General features: G+C 33.0%; 1 protein-coding gene across 1 annotated transcript; it reads left to right on the plus strand.

Annotated features, from left to right (window-relative positions):
• The first annotated feature begins 9,852 nt into the window (after nt 1-9,852).
• LOC130641747 (RNA-binding protein MEX3B-like) lies at nt 9,853-14,953 on the plus strand. The gene is made up of 2 exons (XM_057448691.1): nt 9,853-10,347; nt 11,314-14,953. Exons 1-2 carry the CDS (start codon nt 9,927-9,929, stop codon nt 12,603-12,605), a joined length of 1,713 nt encoding a protein of 570 aa, XP_057304674.1. The 5' UTR covers nt 9,853-9,926; the 3' UTR covers nt 12,606-14,953.
• The last annotated feature ends 8,595 nt before the right edge of the window (nt 14,954-23,548 follow it).

The following is a 23,548-nucleotide window of genomic DNA, read 5'->3' on the forward strand; positions in this document are numbered from 1 at the left end:
TTCCCGAAATACTTAATTTAAACCTTCCCAAAACAAAATTGCATCTCATGGCACTGCTTTTAATTGGAACAAGAAGCCCGATGGCTTGAAGATTTCCGCCATCAACATAGATAATAAGTATATAGTGCAAGACTCTCCTCAGAGAACAAAAACGCCATGCCTGTTATCTGCAATGCAACCAAAGTTTAAAACAAAAAGAAAACAATAAAGTAAACCCAACGTAAATATCTGTCGTTCTGAGGACGAAATTGATTTGAAGTAGCCCTTCTAGAAGATTTGCAAAACATCATGTTAGAGAAAGTCTAAGCCTGACTGCGTCATGATCACTGAAATATACATTTTTGACGAGCGTATCGACTTTAAAGGTGTTTAGAACATTCTTATGGATATAGATGTGGTCAATAAGCGAACCGGATATATGAGTTGGAGAGGTTACAACCTGCTTATATTCATTGAGAAAATCAAGGAAATAGTTTTTGTCACTAAATGCATTTAAATTAAAATCTCCGAGTATAACATCAACGATTTCGTTTCCCAAAAAATGTTGAATAAGGTATAATGACTCATCTCGATTAAGTGAATTTTTACGATATAGAAGCAGAAAACTAACAGCCTTCTTTTGAAACGTTTTCTTCGTCATTTTAAAAAATATTGCACCTGTAATTTTCACAATATTAAACAACTTTATAGTTTCATTATGACCAACCAAAAGACTAGAAAACCTATCCACATTGTTGTTTGGAATTAAAGTAAAGTAATCTAGTTTTGTGTCGCAGTATGACTTAAATGATATCTGAGTTTCTGTTAGGCATAATAAATCACTTTCCATGAGAACGCGATCGGACTTAATATCATTTTTATGTTCGTTGTAGGATCTTGTATTAAGCAAAGTTACTATAATAGATTTTCACTAATTACGTCAGTATCCTTTGATGTCAATTTTGAGCGTTCTTGCATATAATTTTATTACTCGGTTGCTCGTGTGTCTGATTTAATAGCTGATCTGGAAAATGTCCCCGTTAAGTATAAACCCTCTAAGCTTGTGACTCAACTTAATGCAACATAGATCTGTCCTGCGTGAAAGCTCTTTCGGTTTTACGGTACTTTTTGTTTTGATCTAGTTTTCTCTTTCTACGAACGGAAAGCATAATGTTATCAGTTATCTGTTCAGTTGTCAGTATTTTAAAATATTGAGTTTCAAGACACCTTCCTTGACCAGGGGACACGTATTTTTCGCGTATGTAGTTTTCAACTTCTTGTAATGAATCAAATTTTAAAAGGACTGGTACAATATTCTGTTATTTGTCCAAAACTATTTCGGCTATGAGGATCAAATAAATAAATTTGTGGGTGCCCCCAAATTATAGCAAAACTCCTTGTCCTTTATCGGAATATGATGAATTATAAAATGTACGTAAAGTAGTGCTATTATCTATAACAGTATGAGAAATATTTTCTAAACTTGTATTTGTATGACCTCGTTTTCAACAGTCAAACTATTTGGGAGGTCACTTGCACTTAAGTACTGGTTTGTGTAACCTAGGCTCGTGTACAACTTTGTTCCTTCGCAGAGGATATGATCAAGATCACTTGAGCCTCAAAAAGAAACCTTTTTAATAACCGACCAAACGATCGCAAACAGGGAATTACACAAACATTGTGTGCCAATAAAAGTTCCAAGCCTGGCATTCTTCGATGAAAAGATCCCTGTACCGACTTTAAAACAGAGTAAGGCCCAGGATTAGTTTCAACATCACCGGAAAGCAAAAGAACCATACGGCAGCAGTTTCTATACGCGGGGTTCACAATAGCAGTGGAGACGTGTGACTAAGAAAAACAACCTTTAAAAACTAGAGAATCCTCTGTCATAGTATTTAATAACCACATAGTTTCAGCGGGCTTAATAATTTCAGTAAGTTCACCAGTAAGTTTACCAATAAGTAACCAATAAACAAAATAAATCTGAATATCTGATTGTCTGAATATCTGATTGTCTAAATATCTGATTGTCTAAATATCTAGCTTTTATACTCTGTCGAGTTTCTTCTTTTTTATACTCTGTCGAGTGTTGATTGTGAATGTCGAACCTAGAAACAAGAAAAACTGTTTCATTGCGTGCATAATTTCTTCATGGCTAAATATTTATGCGGCAATTTTTTATTCTTAATAATCGCTGCACACACAAATTGAAATTCCTCGTAATTTTTATTTTATTGGCAAGGTATGTTCAAATTCACATGTTTGCAGGATTATATAGAATACCAAGTTCTTACGGTATTCTATCTAATTTGGCGGACATGAGATGATTTGTGGGGTGACGTACATGTTGTGATTTTCAGTTTTGCCATCCTCACGCATCACATAGGCAAAATATATAAACAACATAAAAAAATCAAGTTAAAAAGAAGAAATTTATTGAAATTTGCACTTAAAGCTTACCTCCCACTCCTAAATAAGTTATACCTTCAAAAACGTTTACAAAATACTAGTTAGCCTGTTAAAATCTACGAATTTGCCGGTCCTACATATTCTGGTCTTCAGGTTAGGCTGTTGTACAAGTACATATACGGGTTAGCAAAAGTGTGTGCCAAAAAATACACCTCAAGTATTTTAGGTGTGCTTTTGGGTGTGTGCACTGGTTAAATTCTTATAAAATTTGTCATTTTGCAGGTGCTATTAATAGCACGCCTAACCCATTTTGTGTGTGTGGAAGGTGTAGCGTTGCACGCCTCTACCTAAAAGGCCTGAATGACCCGTCCATATAGAAAAAAAAATTAGAAACTATAAGATCATGTGCTTTCTGCCAACTCTTAAGAAGATACAAGGGTTTAAAACTTTTCAATGCAGCCAATGTACACAAAACTTTATCCAGAATTTGTTTACCTATTGCATCTATGTATAGCGTGAAGCTCTGTTCAAAAAAATGTCTCGCATCATGCGCTTTTGACAAACGGTTAATGAGATATAGATACAGGTTTTAAAATTTTCGTCAGCAAAGTTCTTCTCTAAAGAACAAAAAAATTTGTATACTCGTTGCCTTCATCGTAAAAATCTGAAAACACTGATCAATGAAATGAATAGACTTGTGATGACGTCATCAACGTTTTGATTCCTAAATGGGTTGAGGGACCACGGTTCAGTTTTTTGAGGGTTTCAAAAATAATATTCACTTTGCTGGGCACAGACGGACACAACTTTTGTATTATCTATTATCTATATTATAATACCTGTATATGTCTGTCTGTCTGTCACGCAAAATGGTAACAGCAGTAGCGAGGCACACAAAATGCATTAATAAACAACGATGAACCCGTGGATGTATTCACGGGCTACCGACTAGTTATATAGATTAGGTTTTCCATAAAAACTTATTCGTTTACCATTTTCTGAAAAACCTACACATTTTTTTGCAGACTACAAAAAGTTTGATGCAATATTTTTCAACATTCTGTTTATATTTCCAGTATTTCACTGATTCACGACCCAAAGAGTTAAACTGTACTTACTCAAATTATTTTTCTCTAAAGTTGGAAGTATAAATAAAAATGTTGCAAGCAATTCTTTCAACAAATGAATAACAAAAACAACAGAGCACCCCGCAATAACACACTTTAAGCAGCTGCCATATTTGTTTATAAAGATTGTATTTATGCTCACGTGCCTCAATTAGTAAAGATGGTGCCAATGTTTGGTGTGACTGTTGTGTAGCGGTCAGCTCCAAAAACATTAGTCTATTTTAAAAACAAGTTAAAGTTTTATAAAAGATAAAGTAACAATTTAACTGACAACATCTTCTGATGATAGCATCAGTCCATAACTAAATATATTAAGCTCTAGCTTACCCCTGGCCCCAGTTTATTGCTTTCTCATTGGTCTAGAAATATTTGCAACTAAAGCTTGGTTTCCATCTGGTGCTAATTTGCGATAAGCATGTGCTCTAATTGGAGTTAATTTTTTAACACATAATGAAAACATCCAGCTAAATATAAGTTTATTTTCATATTTTAATGTCAGCCGGTGCAACGTTTACATTATGCATGCCTCAAAGCTGCAATGAAATTACCGGTCGGAAAACGGCAAACAGACATGTAAGGACAGCCTTAGTATTGAACAAAAAAAATTGGTATATTGTAAAAAACGTAATGTAAACTTAAAGAATGTATTTTTTTCCACTTGCGTCAATTTCCGCCTGCCATATTTAAATAGTTAATCACTTAAAAATATTTTAAATTTAACCTGATCTTCACAAAAAATACTAATGGTATAAGAGTGATATTTAGTTGTTTTGAAGTGGGCATTACAGTACTCCATTTTCCATAGCTAGCTAGCTAGCTAGCTAGCTAGCTAACTTTGTAAACATTGAAAACTTATCTAAATATAGCCAGCTTATAGCTATACTTAAAATACTGTGTCCTGTTAAATGCAAAAAAATACTGTATATAGCTAGCTGGCTAGGTACAGGAAGTCTCAAGTTAAAATATTTATTACCTAAGCTAGTTCAATCACACCCCAATCAAATTTTCTGTAAGGAAGAATTCTGGAGGTGAATATATATTCTGGAAGGTTTTCCAGAAAGCAATGCAATATTAATATCTTTTTTAACAGCTATGTCTAGTCCTTTCTGGAGCTTTCTAAAAATAACCAGCAGGAGAACGGTTTCAAGACTCTCAAAAACAATATCTGCACACGAGATTGAACATTTCTGCTAGCCTGCAAACCATGCCATGAGATAAAGTGAGAGTACAGAGTATCCGTACCACCAGCTGTGCAGCGTCCAGGCTCTGTGCTGTCTCTATCTATATAGATAGATAAAAATATATCTATCTTCCATCCGGCGATTTTAAAGATTCCGCCCCGCGTGGCGCTGGCGGAAATCAAATATTACATTCGAGATATTCTTCTTGCTAATGATAACGTTATAACTTGATTCTCGCGGATTTTCAAAAACAACCCAAATCAAAAAGTCTTAAAAAGTTAGCTTTTTGTTTTCTCCTAATATCTCCTGTCAATTAGGCAGCCATGTCTCTAATTTCTTGATGAGATGCTTAGCTGGGTGTTTTGAATGCTGAAACCTGGTGAATAAATCGTTTTAGCAAACGCCCAGAGAATGTTTCAAAACTTAAATATAGTTTCAAAACAACCTCATTTTAAAAGGGCAGTGCATGCGTATATACCCCACGATCCAGTGTCTCTGTTTGCACTTTTTTTACCATACCTTTGGTTTTTAACCTAGATGTTTTTTGTAACTTTAAAGGTTAGTACGTTTATTAATATAAGCTTTTCGCGTATGGCCTTTTATGCTACACCTCGGCCTAAATGCAGTTAAGCAACCTCGTCTCCAGGACCCGTTTTCAAACGCACTTCCATTCTGACACGAGTTAATTCTATATGAGAAATGGTTTTCAGGAAAAGGGAAGCCCAACCTCGATCCTAGGGCTTTTTTTCTCTTTTTGATAAAGGGACATCAAGAAGAGAAAAAAAAGCCTGTGATCGAGGTTGAAGGGAAACCATGATAGGATGGCCTAGGTTTTTATTGTCTTTCCCATATCGAGATAGCGTGAGAATAACAAGATAGCAATTAGAACGATAAATAGAAGGCATAGAAACGAGGTTGGTACGATGGATCACAAAATCTTTTGTGACCAATAAACAGCTAATTTTTCTTTGTGTTCTATTCATGAACTTTACCTGATAGAGAACAAAGCAGATATGTAGAAAAGATGTTTATTATACACAAAATGGAAAATGTAATTTGAGAATAGTTTTTTTCTTCTTTATTCTCGTACCAGTTGCATGCTTCTTTTTTGCAAAAAAAACAACAACAATTTGGAATGAATGAAAACTTCGTTAAAGTACGTTTAGCATACAGTGAAAAAGTTGAAAACAGCGAGATAGAATAGCTTCACAACAAAAGAACATCGGCTTTCTATATTTTTTTAAGGGAAAAGAACAACAAGAATTGTTTCGGTGGTGTTAAAGCACATGTTTTTACGTTAAAAAAGGTTCAATTTAAAAAACAAGAATAAAAAAATTTACATATTCTGTATAAAAGTCAAATGAAGAGGAAAAGAACAAAAAAGGAACTGGAAAAAAGGAAGTTGGGTTAAAATATTCAAAAAGCTAAAAAAGAACATTATTAAGTAAAACACGAAACACACACCGTTATTGAAAAAATAGTGGAAAATACATCCACTTTTGCCATTGGCGAAACAAAAAATTCGTAACGTACGAAGAATGAAGTTATAGGGCCTTAACATACACCTAGATTTTGAATGGAAAGGGGTGGGGGGGGGGGGGGGGAGGTGGGGTGATGGGCGGAATTAGAAATTTTAACCTTCTAGATTGGAGAAAAATACTTGGCAAAATTTTTCCAACCATGATTGACAAAAATTGTCTCTTAGGCTGCTACGTTCTTGAGTTACTTGAATATATTTTTAAACCCAACATGAGCAGGTTAGATAGAGGTGATCTGTCTAGAAGTTTAAATTATTAATACACAAAAGAAACAGGTCTTCATGGGAAAGAAAGATGGTGGTGCTAGGCGTACAGCTCAATGAGCATATTCTTCGGTCATTCTTTAAGCCCCAATTTTGTTTGTCTTTTTAATTTCTATCACCATATACTTCCTCTTTTATAAGAACAACCTTTATAAGAACAACTTTTATAAGAACAATTTTTATAAGAACAATTTTTATAAGAAAAACTTTTGTAAGAACAACTTTTATAAGAACAACTTTTATAAGAACAATTTTTATAAGAAAAACTTTTATAAGAACATTTTTTATAAGAACAACTTTTATAAGAACAACTTTTATAAGAACAACTTTTATAAGAACAACTTTTATAAGAACAATTTTTATAAGAACAACTTTTATAAGAACAACTTTTATAAGAACAACTTTTATAAGAACAACTTTTATAAGAACAACTTTTATAAGAACAAAAATGTCTTTGTAAACTATGTTCTTTAAGAACACTGAGTAAAAAGATTTGTTACAAAGTTACAGTAAAAAAATACATAATATCCTAAATGCATTTGCCCCAGTTCTTTTTTCATTAGCTATTTGGTTGATCAGTTTCCTACGACAAAAACCGTGATAAATTATTAAAGAACGTTATCAGGAAAAGGGAAGCCCAACCTCGATCCTAGGGCTTTTTTTCTCTTTTTGATAAAGGGACATCAAGAAGAGAAAAAAAAGCCTGTGATCGAGGTTGAAGGGAAACCATGATAGGATGGCCTAGGTTTTTATTGTCTTTCCCATATCGAGATAGCGTGAGAATAACAAGATAGCAATTAGAACGATAAATAGAAGGCATAGAAACGAGGTTGGTACGATGGATCACAAAATCTTTTGTGACCAATAAACAGCTAATTTTTCTTTGTGTTCTATTCATGAACTTTACCTGATAGAGAACAAAGCAGATATGTAGAAAAGATGTTTATTATACACAAAATGGAAAATGTAATTTGAGAATAGTTTTTTTCTTCTTTATTCTCGTACCAGTTGCATGCTTCTTTTTTGCAAAAAAAACAACAACAATTTGGAATGAATGAAAACTTCGTTAAAGTACGTTTAGCATACAGTGAAAAAGTTGAAAACAGCGAGATAGAATAGCTTCACAACAAAAGAACATCGGCTTTCTATATTTTTTTAAGGGAAAAGAACAACAAGAATTGTTTCGGTGGTGTTAAAGCACATGTTTTTACGTTAAAAAAGGTTCAATTTAAAAAACAAGAATAAAAAAATTTACATATTCTGTATAAAAGTCAAATGAAGAGGAAAAGAACAAAAAAGGAACTGGAAAAAAGGAAGTTGGGTTAAAATATTCAAAAAGCTAAAAAAGAACATTATTAAGTAAAACACGAAACACACACCGTTATTGAAAAAATAGTGGAAAATACATCCACTTTTGCCATTGGCGAAACAAAAAATTCGTAACGTACGAAGAATGAAGTTATAGGGCCTTAACATACACCTAGATTTTGAATGGAAAGGGGTGGGGGGGGGGGGAGGTGGGGTGATGGGCGGAATTAGAAATTTTAACCTTCTAGATTGGAGAAAAATACTTGGCAAAATTTTTCCAACCATGATTGACAAAAATTGTCTCTTAGGCTGCTACGTTCTTGAGTTACTTGAATATATTTTTAAACCCAACATGAGCAGGTTAGATAGAGGTGATCTGTCTAGAAGTTTAAATTATTAATACACAAAAGAAACAGGTCTTCATGGGAAAGAAAGATGGTGGTGCTAGGCGTACAGCTCAATGAGCATATTCTTCGGTCATTCTTTAAGCCCCAATTTTGTTTGTCTTTTTAATTTCTATCACCATATACTTCCTCTTTTATAAGAACAACCTTTATAAGAACAACTTTTATAAGAACAATTTTTATAAGAACAATTTTTATAAGAAAAACTTTTGTAAGAACAACTTTTATAAGAACAACTTTTATAAGAACAATTTTTATAAGAAAAACTTTTATAAGAACATTTTTTATAAGAACAACTTTTATAAGAACAACTTTTATAAGAACAACTTTTATAAGAACAACTTTTATAAGAACAATTTTTATAAGAACAACTTTTATAAGAACAACTTTTATAAGAACAACTTTTATAAGAACAACTTTTATAAGAACAACTTTTATAAGAACAAAAATGTCTTTGTAAACTATGTTCTTTAAGAACACTGAGTAAAAAGATTTGTTACAAAGTTACAGTAAAAAAATACATAATATCCTAAATGCATTTGCCCCAGTTCTTTTTTCATTAGCTATTTGGTTGATCAGTTTCCTACGAAAAAAACCGTGATAAATTATTAAAGAACGTTATTTTTAACTTCATTAATATTTTTTTTAAAACACTGTACAACAGTAATTTTCAGTAAAGCGTAAATCAGCAAAACACCAGCCTCGTGTACGGGTTACTTGAAATCGAGGCAACTCTTGTTGCGTATGCTTGCTGTATACTCAATAGGAGTATTATTTTCCCCTTTTTTAATAAATTTTGGCGAAAAACAGCACATTTTCGCGCCATTAAAAGTTAAAATGTCTTGCTAACATCCTTCCTAAAAACAAAAGGCTGAAACTTTTTCCATCTGCGACTTTTTTTGTCGAGATAGCAACACCGCATCAAAGTCTTTTTAAAAAATAACATATGCCATTTTCCCGCGAAAACATCATGAAATAAATCCCCATTAATAAATACACTGAAATTTTTTGTAAAAGCGATGTTAGTTTGATCATGAGGCGATCTTCTGGCATTTCAATACAGGTTAAAATGTGGATGCCAAAAGAGCGTTCATATAATGTTGCCTTAAATTTTCCGTGTGTAAGAAATTCTTACTTTACCGCCAAAAAATTTGTCGTGTATCCTGGCCCTTATTATTGTACAACTTGTTTAACATTCTTTTGCTTGACCACAAATTAATTTCATGTTCTATTGTTATGTTCTTTTGATAAAAGGCTGCTCACAATAATCAGTCGTAATTTTCGTTCCAGGGCGGGAAACTAGATTGCATCTAATGATGTTAGGAGAATTTATTTTCCAATCTCTGTTTTTCTGTTTAGTATTTTGAAAGTTCATGGATAACATCTGCTGTTTTTTTTTATGCGTGTTTTTTTTTGAATACTACAGTAAAAAGGGAGCAATGGTTATATAACCTAAAAATGACAGTCAGCTAATATTGTATTGCGATTATTCTGGATTGAAATATACTTTCTCTCAACTAAGATTTTAAAAACATCGTAATTAAAAATTAAGCATTTTAAATTCCTAGATACAAAGTGTAAAAAATAAACCAATCGTAATTTCTTATTTACATCACGTGGCTATTGAAATTATAAAATACAGTATACAGAATTAAAAACGCATGACGGTGATAAAGAAGTTCAGCTTACGACCAACTTTAAAACTTGTTGCTTCGGAATGATTTGCGCAGCGGCAAACAACAACATATCTACAGCACGATATTACGAGAACACCACCATGATGTCTGCAGAAGAATATTTCAACCAAAATGATTTAACAAAAAATAAACTTGAAAACATGTACAACATAAATAATAATAATACGATTATGTCAAACGAGTCAACGTTAAACCAAATGACAGATAAAATGGCTTTACTTAGTAATGAAATCGACTACACGAAAATCAACGGCCAATCTGCTAATCCTAGTATTGACGAGCAAAGAGCGTTGCAGTTAGCTTTGGAGTTATCTATGTTGGGTTTGACGAATGAAGACGAATTAAATTACAATGATTTAAGAGTAAAAAAAAGTATGAATATGACGGAATGTGTTCCTGTGCCTAGCTCAGAGCATGTTGCTGAAATTGTTGGGAGACAAGGTAAACTTATATTTTTCTACTTTCTTACATAATTCCTCGCTTTAAAGTGTTTATAAGAAGCTCAAGTTTAAAAAGTTTTTTATTGTAAACAAAAGTTTTCATAGCTTAAAAAGTTTAAAATTAATAAAACGATTTTTTCTAACACAAGATTTTCTTACACATTCAATACAGGCGTACTTTAAAATATTTTATCCAGTGTTTTTACCAACTCTTTAAGTTAAACTTTCGCGCCAGATTTTTTTATTTACTTAGCGTGTTTTTGTTCGTCTGTGATAGGGTGTAAATGATATCGTATTTACTTAACGGACTTATTATTCAAAATACAAGTAAATGGTGCGTTAATATACAGATTTTTTCAACATCTGGGTTAGTTTCGAAAACAAAATCAATATTTGCTCGTCTGATAACAAATTCTTATACTTTTTATAAATTTACTTTTCAGAGAAGGAAAAAAAATAAAACATTTTCACAATAAACTTTTTAAAACTTTTTGACATGTTATGTTTCTCTTGTTGTCAACGAAACATATTTTTTTATAAAAGTTTTTAATCAAAAAAAAGATTGAAGTTTTAAAAGTTTTTTTGTCAAAAAAAAAAAAACTTTTTAAAAGGTTTTACTTTTTTCAATATATATATATATATATATATATGTATAGCAAAACCTTTGGCTTTTTAAAATAATGGACGCCTCCAGGGTGAATTCATAATTTAATAGCTATAAAGACGTCGTTTAAATTCAACCGGTAATTGTTAGAAAGTTTTTCTCAACTTTTAACGTTTTTTTAAAGCTGGAATGGCTTCCTGAAATTATGATGTCTATGTTATGAATCCTATTTTTAAAAAACTTTCTCCTTTAATTTAGTTTTTCAAATTTTTTTTTTTTCGTGAGTAGTTTCAGCGCTAAAGTGCAATCATTTTTATCTCAAGATTTCGTGATAAAAAGTTCTTCAAAAAAAATTTATTTCAGGGTGCAAGATAAAAGCCCTCCGCGCGAAAACCAACACTTATATTAAGACACCAGTCCGTGGAGAGGAGCCTGTTTTCGTGGTGACTGGACGAAAAGAAGACGTCGCTTTAGCCAAACGAGAAATCTTACAGGCAGCTGAGCACTTCAGTCAAATTAGAGCTTCACGACGAAACAGCTCATCGTTATCACCCCTTGGATCTCCCTCTCCAACAGCTCCAGGCCACATTACGAAACAAGTTCGGGTACCCTACAGGGTTGTAGGTTTAGTTGTCGGACCGAAGGGTTCTACAATTAAACGCATCCAGCAAGCTACGAACACCTACATCGTGACTCCATCGCGCGACAAGGAGCCTGTTTTTGAAGTGACTGGTTTGCCAGAAAATGTTGACCGCGCTAAACGCGAGGTAGAACAACATATCGCCCTGCGCACTGGAGGTATCATTGATCCTACACATCCCGAAAGTGATCACATACTAAATGGTTTTACATCGAGTCTTTTTTCACCTGGCTCATCGAGCGGAGGAAGTTTTTCAGCTTTGCTTGACCACGGCAGCCAACAAAACACACTCAATCAACGTTCCCATTCGATGGATTCGTTTTATCTGAGTGGCCAGTCTAGCGTTTCATCAAAATATTCCGACTTAAGTTCAACAACAAGTCCCTTCACAAACAACTCCAATGCGTTTTTCTATGACACGGTCATACCGTCACCCACAACTGACATAGAAAATGGAATGTCTCAATTCGACCCTGCACCTGGTTCGCCTGCTCCAAGCTTGTGGCCCGACATGCTTCAAAGAAGCGCATCAATGAGTCGTGCTGTTGGATCACAAAACCAACCGTCTCGTTCGCTTAGCGTCAACACATACTCCTCAAGTGACAACTCCGGTCGATCAAGCCCAGCCCAGTTGCGAAGATTACTCAGCGAGTCAAACATCGAAGGGATGACTTCAACATATTCGCATTTCAACGGGACGACCGTTACCAACACTGTGCAGTCACAGTTGGCTCCGGAGACAACATCAATCGTGGACATGTGTAAAGTCACGACTAGTGATGGTGAATCACAAAGCTCCAGTCCAGATTGGCTTGCAAACAAAAACAATATGATCAATATGGCCGTTTCAAAAAAGCAATGTTGCGTTTGCCAAAGTAATAAAGTTGTCGCTGCTTTGGTTCCTTGTGGTCACAACTTGTTTTGCATGGAGTGTGCCGAGCAAGTGAAAGAAGCCGAAGGTGAATGTCCTGCTTGTCAGAAAAAAGTTGAAGCCGTTTTGCGTATCTTTTCGTAGATAAAAACGCAGGTTGGTAAAAATTATTTTTGTCGAAAAAACAGATGAGGCCTTTTTAAGAGAAATGTTATTTTGGTAGTATTCAATATAATTTATCGTATAAAATCTTTTAAATAATTATACCACTAAAAATATCGAAAAATAAATTTTTTTCTACACGTTTTTAGAAGGTGTGCATGTGATACCACGTGATCTTGAAAGCCACTTGAAAGCGGCTGAAGATTAGAGCGGGTTATATTTCTTTTGAAGACAGCTGTTTATGTTTCTCAAACATGTCGAGTATGTGTTTTTTAAAATACAGAAGCTGAAAAAACGTGGTACCGGAATATTTTACCAGTATTTGTAGTGAAATCCAATGATGTAGTTGCTCTTCTTTGTATAAAATAAACGCACATCATCTCATGCATACTTTCTGCTTAAGATTAGACTTTACGGAAAAAAGATTTTTTACAAAATGTTTTTGGGTTAAAATATTTTATATGCCTTATTTGTTAATTAAGAACACGGGTTTGTCTCGATTTTTTTCCATAAGAGGCTTTCCAACAATCTTATCATCAGAGGCTAATCCCCTCATGGAAAATATTATTTCGTTAAGTCAGTCACATTGTAAATAAAGAAAAGAATTCTTTCCCTGATTAGGAGAAAACACGACCTATTTTGAACTATTTAACAAAGTAATCAATGGTTTTTATGACACTTCAACGAGATTTTCTGATTGTGACTAGCCTGGACACATAGTATCATTATCTTTTCATGTTTATTTTTTCCTCAAAGTATAGCCTTATTCATAATATATAGTATAAAAAAAATAGTTTCGTGAACATAAGGATATATATTGGAATAGGTTTATTTTTGTATAATATTTCAGACAGAGCTTCAAACGGAACTTATTAAGATGACAAAATGCATAATTTGGAATAATTTTTTATAAAATTCTTTATTTCAAGCGAACAGTAATTGGTTATATTATTTTTTTGCTCGCTTAATCCAGTTTTTAACAAATTGTTGTACATATCACGAAATAAAGCCTATAAAACACCTCTGCAAAATATTTCTGCATACGTTAGGAACTTCAATTACTTTAAAAACACTCATTTTAAATTTCCTAATGAAAATGCCTCTTTAATCATGCACCATATTTTTTTCCTTTGTTTTGTATAAAATAATTTTATCCTAGAATTTTTTTGTCTGCACATTGATAAAATAATAAATTTGTTATATAAATTATCTACCGTTTACTAAGCTGATATATTTATAGTAGAGAGTATGTTTAAATGTTAGTATTAATAGAAGCGAAACTTTGTTTTAGGAAGTTCGACCATAACTTTAGGAAATCTGAAAGTCTGAACTCATCTAAAGCTTCGTACTTTTCTTTCATCCTGAAAGTGAAATAATTGACAGCAAAAAGTGGAATGTAATTTTTCCAGAATTTCTTGTTTCGTAATTTTGAAAATATTCTTGCCTCTGTTGTTCAGTTTTTCTGATTATTAATTGAGCCACTTTTGTACAGGATAACTGTGATAATAGATTTCTTTGATTGTTCAGGTGCAAGCGAACAAAACAAATCACAAAACATTACTTCGTAACCGATTACTCATATTTCGGCATATTCTTTGCAAAAACCCAAAGCAATTTGATTTGGGTCTCCCTGTGCACGTGACGTCAACATCCATTCATTACTTTAATTAGCAGAGCAATTTGTGATTAGGAGATGATTAAAATGTCGTTAAGATTGGAATGTTGATTTCATTATTCCGTTTTTTGCTTTTGTTGATTTAAATGTTGTGGTTAACAGAGACGTGTTGTTGACAAATTTTGTCTCGTTTTTTGTCTCAGAAGTAATATTTCAAAAAAAAAAGAAAAATGCTTCGAGAAAGAGGCTACCATTAATTGATTTGTTTTGTTGTTAAAGAAGTCTTAGCAACTATTCACCATACAACTTTAAATTTTTATTGATATTAAGGGTAGCTGTCATTCTCTATTTATACAATATTCGATTTGATTTGAAATTGAATACGTCAGCGTTTATTCTGATAATAGTGGCTTGATTATTATTCAGGTTTGAACGACAATTCTCCGATAGCAATATTTTTGCATCTTTCAATATAGATCTTTTATTTTAGTATGATAGCTATTCTGTGTGTGGACAGAATTTGTTTATGTCTATTTTCTGATTTTAAAAAAAAATAAGAAGTCGGTGTTATTTTACTAATTTTATCTATATATATAAATACATTATTACGAAAAAAAACTTTTGCCTTTATTACCTGTAATTATATAGAAGTTAACAATATATATTCTAGGGTATGAGAGTGGGTTTGTATAAGCGAGGCATTTTTTATTATAAGGAGAAAGAAAAAAATTAACTTTTTTCACGACCTGTAGAATTTATTATTAATAAAATTTTTACTAATATGAGAGGAAAAAGTTTAGTAGATAACCGAGCACAATTTTTGAGTAAAAATATATTATTTTAAAATTTGTTTTTTGTAAACAAGTTTGAAAAAATTACTTTTCCTGGATTTTTTTAGCACTGTTGCACCATTTTGTCATTCCGAGCTCAGATTTTGTTTCTCTTGGTCTGATTTCAATCTTATGTAAACACTATGTGGTCACACTGTCTAAAAACATCCAGGAAATTTATTATAATAAAATTAATTAGTAAATATTTAACAAAGTGCAATTTAGTTTTCATGTGTTTAATTATTGAGAGTTATTTTTATTTTGGCGATACATCCTAGCTATATATATAAAAGGAAGAATCATGTATAAATATAAAGAATTTGGTTTTCTATGCCCTTTCTCTGGTTTTCTCAGTAACACGTATCTAACAACACAACCCATTGCTGATTCTTCTAAAAAAAGCGTGCGTTACTAGATACGAAACAGTATTTTATGTTGCCAAGATGTATCAAGTCTCCAAAACTCATCAAAATTATTTATTTATTCTTTTATCTCACGCGCAGGCGTTTTATAACAATGGAACTATAATCCTCTTAAAAGATAAAAGATTTTTTGTCAGCACGCAAAAAATGGCATGACTCAGCATGTGACAACATTCCAACTTTTAATAAGCACATACGCAACAAATTGCTGCCAGCTGCCTCTTATTTGCGTGCGTTTTTACATAGTTATTTGCAGCAGTAACCTGTTAAAAACACCCTCAGACCTCACGCTTCAGGTATGTTCTGGAATAGTCTTTGTCTAGCGTTATTTCGTATAGTGTTGTTTCTTCAGACTTGATTATTAATCTTGAATTTCACGTATAGAAATCAGAAAAGAAGCAGGACTGATAATTGCCACTAGTTGCATTAACTAGAGTTTAATGAAAACTGTAGGTTGCAAGAAGCGCGCAATCAAAGCTTTTTTGCAATGAGTCAGATTTTCTTGCAGAAGAATAGGAATTAAAACCAAGATTAAAATCTTATTCATGACTAACTTTAAAAGGACCATTGTCTTTCCTTAAGAATCGCGGCGTGTTGTGCATTTATGGAATTAGGTTCCAGTAGCTTTATTTTTTTACAAGCTTTGTGTAGCCACGGCAATGGATAAACAAGAAAGGGGGATTAGCAAAGTATTCTTCGCATCTACGATCATGTGGACTATTTTAAGCAAGCAAATCATTTTATTCAATTGAACTATGTCTTCACGATAATTCCATCAGCCTTCGGTGTTGCCAGGATAGTCAGCGGGCTGAAAAGTCCTGATACCAAATTGAATACTGTTGTTTTTGTAATAAGTATTATTAGTACAGAAAGCTTGGTAAGCAAATTCTTAACAGAAAATACAAATCAGTTAGTCACCCTGGTTGACTGGCCTAAAAAATATATAATTTTTTTCATTTCAAAAATTCCGAACGCTGTAAAGTTTTCAGAGAATATGCTTTTTTAAACAGGAAACTGGAATCTCCTGATGCAGTATGTTTTACCACAGTTTGAAGTTCCTTCTTTTAAAGCTAAGAAACAAAGTTTAATAGTGTCAGCATAAAAATATTGTGGATTCATCTGTTCAGCCTTCTCTTAATATGTATCACGAAAAATGGGTCTGTCAGGACAGGACTGACTTAAAATTCAAAGAGAATAAAATAGAAACGTGGCAAAAAGATGCACATGACATAATGTGAAACACATGGAAGACAAAACTAAAAGAAGATTAATGCGAGACAAAAAGATATAAGTTTTTATTGGAAATGAAAAAGCTACTATATTTTCTCAAAGATATATAAGTTGAAAGTTGAAAAAATCGTCAAATGTTTTTGATACAAAAACTTTAAAGTGACCAGGGTAATTTAGCTGTTAAAAAAAAACTCTGAAGCCTGTTATGTTTTATGGTTATCAAAGCAAGGCTAGCTATCAATTAATCTGAAGAATTGAATATTCGAATTCGATGCTTATGGCTATAAAAATGGCTAAATGGACATCTAGCTACCATATTTTTGTTTTTTTGCCTAATCTGACTTTATCAGACACATTGCGTAAAAATCATAAGAAGGTAGTTACATCAAAAGTCACACATTGCTATCCACTGGACATTTTTGTCGTGATGTTGTGCTCAATTAAAAGTATGTTATCAGATGTTACAAAACATATTGTCATACGTTATTGCGATTGTCAGGAGAATGGGTAACAATTATTATTATTACTATTATTTACCCAGGAAGGCTTCTTTAGTTTCTATACGAACTGTTATCAAGGAGGATCCTGCAAAGGGAATCCTCGTACATTTAAAGCTCCCATTTGAGCTACGGAAGGCGTGCAAGCACAACAACCGCTCAACTAGACAACCGCCTAAGATATCAACCCTTTTCTCATGATGAACGTTAAGCAGAAAGGATCGCTTCACACTTTTATAGTCTCTAGCATGACTCTGTCGGGGTTGGAACCCAAGACCTTCCGCACTGGAGGCGAACGCTCTACCACAAGGCCACCAGTCGGCTAATTTGCTGATTTGCTGTTCTGTATCCATAAAAAAAAAGTGTCTTTTTTATTATTATTTTTAAAGTATTCTTTTAACCGAAAAATACAATAATTTCGAAATACAATAAAGCATTGCGCTCAAAATTCACTTGATCGTAGAAAGTCAATAAACTAAGTGACTGCCAGTAACTGCATCTGAACGGAAAACAAAAAAATCGATTCTGACATAATTTGAGCAAATCCGAATTGCAATGATTAATTTTTGTGTTATTATAACTGTCAAGAAAGATATAAACTTGCTAAAATTGCAATAAATAAATAAATCACATCAGCTATGGTTTCATACATCTGTGGCGTCAAAAAAAATTATCACCTCACTTACACACAATACAAGATAAAATCAAGATCCAACGAATTGAACAGAGGACTATGACATCTCATGTATTAGTACACGGTATTTTTTTTCCTTAAAAAAAAGTCCTTAAAAAGCAATTTATAATCAATCTTAATTGACCCACTACCTTAACTGTCTGCTTAAGTAGATAGCCGACAAGTAACAAGTAAGCAACAATTGAGCCGGTAAAATACAGAAAAGTTATAAAAAAAAGTGTGTACATCATATTCCATAAATGATGTTTCAGAATAACTGGAACAAAATCTCCTGGATTGATCCAGTTTTTTTAAATGACACTTTTTGCAAGGGACTCAAATACTCCCGATATTTTATTTTCTGGTCAGGAAAACATAACATTGTAGCTCAAACTTCGCAATTTACTTGTTAACCACTGGTTTCCATATTAATCGATTAAAGTACTTTTTTGAAATCCTTGCAAAGCGATTGGTTAACTCTACACATGGCTGAAACTGCTTCTGTTAATGTAGGAACTGTTTTTGCGCAGAGAAGTAGAACGAACGAAGTCATCAGCAGCTACTTACATTTGTTAGTAAAAAAAATTCGAAATATTTTTATATTAATATTTACATTCACAATTCTAAACATTTTCTTTAAAAAAAAAATACCGAACTCTCCACTTGCAGTTGGTCTGATCCAGGAGAATAAAAAAAGATCTTTTGTGCGAGAGAACGCGGAAAAATCAATCCCAGAGACGGGAACGACAGGAAAGATGTTAAATTAAACGCCTAAAACTTGAGCTTGAAAGTGAGTTTGCCAGATTCGCCTGTCTCAGATATGGAGCTTAGCTGCTCTTTGGCCATGCGAAACCCACAACAACATACATTTAAACCCGATATTTCCTAATGAATTGTCCAATTAGCACACTAATTGGTGCATACAATCTTCCTCTTTTAGAAAGTTGATAATTTTGGGGCTTATATGCAATAAATTGTGTATAGTTCTTCCTTCTTAGTATTTTTTTTCATTTTTTCAAAGCAAATAAAAAGACAACAACACGATAAACCGTGGAAGATATAAACTGGTTCAGCTTCTTTCTTTTGGTCCATCAAATGCCATAAACATGTTTGTTTATGGCATTTTTTTCTTTCCTATTTCTCTGCAGAAAACAATTTAGCTACAGAGCAGTTTCATAATCCTGTTATCCGCTGTCCGGTTGTCCACTAAAAAAAATATCTATTTCTACGATGACCCTGAAGAATTGTGCACGGTGTTCTTGATCATGTGTTTGAATCTTTGTTGCTTAGATCCATTTATATTATTTTTGCAGAAAAACCCATCAAAGCACCCGTGTATCGACATATGGCTTCAACTTACCATAACTACAATGTGCCATAGAAAGTCTTTTCTTTTTCCTTGATGACAATCCTTCTGGAACCATTTCCCTGAAAATTTCCATATTTGTAATACGGGTAAAAGCAACACCCATTTTTTAAAAATACTCCAAAGCTATCCTTCTGTATCCTAAATAAACCATATAAGTCATTATCAACTGTAATAAAAACTGTAATATGCGAGACGATATATTGGACTTTCATACCAGTTGCATACCTAAATACTGCCACTATTAAAAAAACTTTCTTGCCATCTCTGCTTTTATAGTAACTCTTTCTTCGTTCCGTTTTGAGATACGCCTGCGTAAATTATTTTTCCTTCAATCTTCTTTTAAATGTTAGAAAACCTATGTAAATATTTTGTTGAATGGCTAAGAAACCCAAAAATTTCAACATTTACGACTGAATTAGTTCTTTAGTCATGTCTGAAAAAGGAGCGTCAGAAATAAAAGTATTCCTTTATAAGATAAAAGTTAGTATAAACTACTGACCAGTTTGCTTCATCATTCTGCCCTAGTCTACTTATAAAAACCCAGAATCAAGAGAACAACTCACATAATCTGCGAACTGAGAAGAGCTCGTATTATATATGGAATTTGCGAAGCACGCGAGAAGAAAAGCGGACTAGGTATCGTTGGACATTGTACAATGTGCTAAAAAGAGCTCGCACAGAACCAAGAACAACACACACAATGTGAGCTTCCAGGGCCATCGTACATTTCGTGTATAAAAATGCGTCCATTAATTGGAGTGTCCACGTGTACGAAAATAGGTATTACAGGTATTTTCCATCAAATTTAAATTAGAAAATCAGTATAAAAAGTCTGAGGAAGAAAATGTTCAGTGCACATTTTTAGGACATTATTACGTAAATTAAAAATAGTTATTTTAAATTTTCATCAACCAAATTAAATTTATTACCGCAATAAATAAATCGTTGCGTCCTCACTAAACGGATTTACCGGACTGGAAACGTCGAAACACTTTTAAAATTGTGGCATTACATTGCATGGCATTTTTAGATAGACTTATGGAGACAGACATCACTTTGCGTCTTTCCGGACAACATCGAACGTTGTTTCATAACGAAGCTTAATGACGACGTAGTTAATCACTTCGTCTCACTACATTTAATTTCTACAAAAGTATCTTTATTTTGTGTGTTCAAAATAGTTGCGCCGCAGTTTAATTTCAAACCTCCGTAAGGTAATGTCATTACTTCATGGTAACAGGCGATTAAGAAGGACGAAACAGCGTTGTTTGTGCTATGTAACACAGGCAAAAATATGCGCGCTGTAATGACACTCAATATATTTGCTTTAAAAATAATTGGTATAAATTTATCGATCAAGCAGTTAAAATCTTTGAACTTTACCCTATCTATAGAGATAACTCTTCAAAAGACTAACCAAATTTCTATGTTTGTCTTTTTAATTGCGCTAACCGCCATTGCTATGTTAATAACAACAGGAATTACCTTTAACATAACAACAACAACAACAGCAACAGCAGAATCAGTCATTTGTTTGATTGTTGATATTCTTCGGATGAAATTAAAAACAAAATTAAATTGACATGGTGAGGAAGGAAGAACGTTGCGTTAGAAAAGAATTGTGTCACGAACGCTGCCCACCAAAAGCGATTAGTATATGTATGATTAATGCAACAACTTTTTTCGGTCTTTTATAAAGATTTTTATCAATGCTTTTCATGAACTTGGAAGGGTTTCTGTTTTTCTTGGCTGTAGTTTCATAGGTCATAATAGAACATGATACGCAAAAAAAAGAACCCTAAAGTATTGTTTTTACCTGTTTCACATAAATGGAGAAAACGCTTGAAAAATCCCTCCTCAAAGTTTTCATCCGAGTGTTTTTTAATAGAGTGCTGGTCAAGATTACTCGAACATTTTAGAAGGTTTTTTTTTAGAAATGCTTTAACAGGTGGTTTTGTTATATTATTGGTATCGAAACATCTAGCTATCTAGGAGCTAGCTATCTATCTTAGCTAGGTGTTGTCTAATGTGACTTTAGATTCATTATTTATACGTTTCAATACAAATATTCTTTTATTTGTTTTGTTTATGTTGTACTTGTTGATTTTTATGATTATTATTTTGTTTTTTTTAAGTGTAAATCCGAGAAAATATTACTATTAATATATTTCAGTGTAAACTTTTTCTGTAATTTGAGTCAATTTTAGCTTTCGTGTAATTGACTTTCCACATTGACCTCAGTAACAACTTTCCCACCAAAAGAAGAATCAACTTAACGACCTGCGTGCCATGTAGTAATTGCTGACAGCTATTTGTTCACCACGTATAGTTGAAGAAAAAATATTTTATTAAATGTTTTAACATAAATTTGGATAAAAAACCTTTAATGGGTTAAAATTTGTGACTTTAAAAACTGCAGCCTATTTTTTTATACATTTAAGTAACAAATGTTGTCCTGGGAAGAATGACGTTATTATCAACGTGTATCACTGCTTAAATATCTCTTTATTTAAAATACTCATTACAACAGGAACACATAATCGGCTACCCTTCCTTACACTTATGCAAGCAGTACTTATCACAAAAATGAATCCACTGAGATGGAATCTGCTAATATGTCGTTTCAAATTAAGTTTTGTGCTTGAGAGATGTGACGTCACTTAGGCTTAAGTAAATAATTTCTGGTGTCGAAAGTTTAAATTAAGGTCGAGAATTCCCTGTGCTCTTGCATTAACAAATCACCCTCCCTGTCAATATAAAAGTTACAAATGAAAAAATAGGTTCAACTCAAAGAAACAATTTTTCTTTTTCTTGAAAAACATGAAAAACACGATACTAGAAGAAAATTCCTGTTTACATGGTTACTTTTTTCTATTTCCCAGAACGTCTTTAATAAAAATTACAAGCTTTTAAATCCGTGAGAGAGAATCCAGGCAACACATCGCTGGAGTCAAGTGTAAAATATATCCCATAAACATGTTATGTTTTATTTTCAAAGATATGCGTAATGAGTGCAGTGGTGACGCGTACTAATGATGTGATTTTAATTAAAGCATAAATCCCTTTTTAATTAGTGTCAAAACGACCGACGGATTATTGCTTGCTGCAATATAATGGAGTGAAAAACAAAAAAAAACACTTGTGAAGATACACAGGATCATTGTTTTGTCGTAACGATTAAAGATATTCTTGTTGGTCGCGTGGATTCATCATGCTTCCGTCACTTTGTGTGAAATCATGCTCATAATGTTTTAACAAATTTAAAATAGTTCTGAGATGAGGCGGTTTTTGACAGATTTTTATTAACTATCTCTGGATATGATAAACTTTCAAAAAAACACTGCCTTAGTGTAAAGTAGGCCTTATTTACATTAGACTTTTTAAACGAATTCAATGTAAAAAAAGTGTCCACGTTAACTTTGGTAGATCGTATGTTCTCTTCTTCCGTTTTTGTACTGAAATTTGGTATTATTTTCTATATTTTTCAAGCCTTTTAACCGCATTTTTTCCCGCAAATATTTCACTTAATTACGGGTGTAGAACTTCTTGGATGTTTTGTCTATAGTTTTGCATGGATTTTTTTTATTTGTTTGAAATACAATAATTCTTCTCAGCATGAGGATTCTAAACTTTCAGGGAAAGGTCTCATTATGTACTCTGTTATACCAGATATTTATATTTTCAGATTTTGTGACGTCATAACTAGTAAACGAGACATTCTCAATTTTTTCACTAGCACAAAGTATTATAAACAAAGTCACTGCATAAATGTTAGAAATACTACTGAAGCAATTAGTTTTGACTTCTTTATCACTGAAAGTAGGATGGGGTTTAGCTATACTAAAAGCTTTAAATAAATGCTGCAGACGCTGTGATAGCATCGAACGCGAAACCAGCGGGAGGCAAATTGAAGAATTGAGAAAAATGTGTGCAATTTGTGTAATTTGTGTGATATTTCAACTTTTCGTTTTTGTAGTGGGTCTGCGGCTCCCAGTCCTGGGGACCGCGGATCGAATCCCGCTCACTGCTTGGCAGTATGTTAGTGATGAACAAAGTAGTTCTTCTTCAATATGACTTACATCATTTTATCCGTTTGTGTATGTCTTACCTAGCGATCTTTTAAGTTTAATACCAAATCACATATCACAAATAACGCGAAGGCCCGTCCTGACGATCGGAGAAAATGGCCATGCTGAAGTCAACAACTGCAATCATTTTGAGAAAATTCACAATTTGAAATTTCTGCTCTAGATTTAGGGTGAACAATTAATTGAACTTCAAAGTTTCGA

Source organism: Hydractinia symbiolongicarpus, chromosome 1 (genome assembly GCF_029227915.1).
Source record: "Hydractinia symbiolongicarpus strain clone_291-10 chromosome 1, HSymV2.1, whole genome shotgun sequence".
Classification (NCBI taxonomy): domain Eukaryota; kingdom Metazoa; phylum Cnidaria; class Hydrozoa; order Anthoathecata; family Hydractiniidae; genus Hydractinia; species Hydractinia symbiolongicarpus.

Excerpts from the sequence above, each read along its gene's own strand:
- LOC130641747 (XM_057448691.1), top strand. The coding sequence starts at position 9,927 with ATGATTTGCGCAGCGGCAAACAACAACATATCTACAGCACGATATTAC. Across the intron at positions 10,348-11,313 it reads TGAAATTGTTGGGAGACAAG|GGTGCAAGATAAAAGCCCTC; the intron begins GTAAACTTATAT and ends AATTTATTTCAG.